Source organism: Pygoscelis adeliae, unplaced genomic scaffold (assembly GCF_000699105.1).
Source record: "Pygoscelis adeliae isolate BGI_AS28 unplaced genomic scaffold, ASM69910v1 Scaffold285, whole genome shotgun sequence".
NCBI classification, from domain to species: domain Eukaryota; kingdom Metazoa; phylum Chordata; class Aves; order Sphenisciformes; family Spheniscidae; genus Pygoscelis; species Pygoscelis adeliae.
Window position 1 is genome coordinate 16,302 of NW_008824867.1, and position 2,137 is coordinate 18,438.

At 62.3% G+C, this 2,137-nt stretch overlaps 1 protein-coding gene across 1 annotated transcript in view; it reads right to left on the reverse strand.

Moving 5' to 3' along the window:
* Positions 1 to 1,762, reverse strand: part of XKRX (XK, Kell blood group complex subunit-related, X-linked) — a 4,497-nt gene extending 2,735 nt beyond the window's left edge. The window contains exons 1-2 of the mRNA XM_009324463.1: positions 1,722 to 1,762; positions 1 to 180 (exon numbers count right to left, since the gene is read on the reverse strand). The exon at positions 1 to 180 is cut by the window's left edge and continues 80 nt beyond it. Coding sequence (XP_009322738.1) covers positions 1 to 180; positions 1,722 to 1,762 — 221 coding nt within the window. The remainder of the gene's footprint in view (positions 181 to 1,721) is intronic.
* Between the last annotated feature and the right edge of the window lie 375 nt (positions 1,763 to 2,137).

The following is a 2,137-nucleotide window of genomic DNA, read 5'->3' on the forward strand; positions in this document are numbered from 1 at the left end:
TGAATCACCGCCAGGCGCTTGAAGGCGTGGCGGTGCGTGGCCAGCCGGCGCACCGAGTGGCCCACCTCCTGCTCCATCTCCACCTCGTAGCCTTTCCGCAGCCGCCGCTTGCGGGTGATGGTAACATAGGGCTCCTCCTCCTTTCCCGACCAGAAGTACACCACCAGGGCCTCCATGCACCTGCGGGAACACAGCAGCCATCACCCTGCCAGCCTCCCCACTGCTCTCCAGCCCCACTCCCTGCACCTCCAGCCCCGCCTTGTCTGGTGCCGGCCAGGCCCTGCTCCTGCCAGGCGCAGCCCAGCTGATTTGGGCAACTGTTCAGCAGCACTGAGGGTAGTCCCTGGCCCTGGGACGTCAGGATGAGGGCAGGGTTACACCAGGACCATGGGGATGCCCCGTGGCTGCTCCTCTGCTCCAGCGCTCAGGGGGAAGCGTGTGGGGCAGGGGGACAACAACTGCCCCAGCGAGGGGTGCAACAACTGCTGCAAGAGGTGCAGCATCCAGGGTATGGAAATTTTAGCTCTGCTGGGAGCCAGAGCTACAGGAAAGGGTTAATCACCCTCGGGCTCTGTTTTCCCCACCGGCACAAATCGTATCTCTTCCTCTAAGCAGAGGCAAGAGAAACTTTCTGATATTGTCTTTGATCTCTCCTCTTAAGCAGAAGCCTTCTACGCTTCCTTCTTGGTGGGAACAGCAGGAAGGGGAGTGCAGGGTGAAGCCGTGTGTGTCATGGGCAGATAAGACAGGGCTTCCGCAGCCCCCTCCCCACGGGGCATGCTAATGTGCGGGCAGGGGAGGCGGGCTTCTCCCATGCTGCTCCCTGCTGCAAGGCCAGCGGGCGGCGGGACCCCCAGCCCCTCCGCACACAGCCATGCAAGTGGGCGTGCGTGGGCCAGAGGCTATCAGCAGAGGAGGACCCATCCAACAGGCTTGGCTCCTGCCCGGGGATGAGCTGGCTCTGGGACCAACAGGACGTAATTATTTATGAGTGTTCATTAGGACAGCAGAAGTTGCTCTATTTCAGACGCAAATGGAATGAGGTTTTTGGATAAATTCTCCTGCCAGATCAGGCCAGCGCTTGTGGCTCACTGCAAACTCTAACGGGAAAATGTTTTCATCCAAAAGGCCCAGTTTCAAGGGCAGTCCCAGCCGGCTCCCGGTGCCCTGCCAGACCTTCTCAGCAGTCTGGGCTCCATCTCCAGCCCGAGGAGCCGACTGAAGCAGCCACCTCCCCCCGCCGAGGGGCTCTGGCTGGCACTTGCAAGCAGCCAAGCACCTTTGTAACCGCTCAGACAGCCGTGGCTGATCTGGTGAGAGCTGTGACACCACCGTGGGCCAGCGCGGGCTGAGGTAGACCCACAGCCCTCCCAACAGCTGGTGGTGCTGAGGTGAGGCTCCCCGGCCGCTTCTGAAGATGAACCGTGGTGGCAAGGATGCCCTGGCGCCCTGCTTGTTTCCGGTGATGGAGGAAGCGCGGTGCAGGCCGCAGTGTTTTTGCAGCGCTGTGGGTACAGTGCGCCCTGAAGCGTGGCTGCCGTTGTGCCCTCAGGGAAGGAGCCCCGTGAAGATGGCGGCTCTGCCGTGCTGCTTGCTGCACGTCCTGTGCACTCTTGCCGAGTGGGATGGCCGGGGTGATGGCAGCCCAGGGAGGCACGGCAGCATTCCCAAGGGGTGAGAGATCAGCACCTCTCCAGCTTGTGCAACATCCACCCCCTCACCCTCCTCTCCCCAGCGGGGTCCAGCGGCCCCCAGCTCCCATGTCAGCCCTAATCCTGCACCCAACTCCTCTCCTCCATGTCCTGTAACCCATCCCTGTCCCAGGCCCGGGGACCTTTTCCAGGGGGCAGAACTCCTGCTCCTATTCACCCTCAAGCACCCCAGCCGGGATTTGCATCTGTGCTCCCAGCCTAAGCAAGACAATGGCAAAACCCAGAGTCAGAGGGAAATGCTGGCTGCAGAAAGCGACTGTGCAAAGAACCTTTTCAGCAGCTGAGATGCAACAGGCTGGCAGAGCCCAATCCGGCCCAGAGCGGTGGTCCAGCAGGCAGGAGAGCAGGCAGCACCCCCGGCAGGACCGCGGCACCGCTGGGAGGGGTGGCCGAGCAGAAGACCCCCGCGGGCCGGGAGCAGCAGT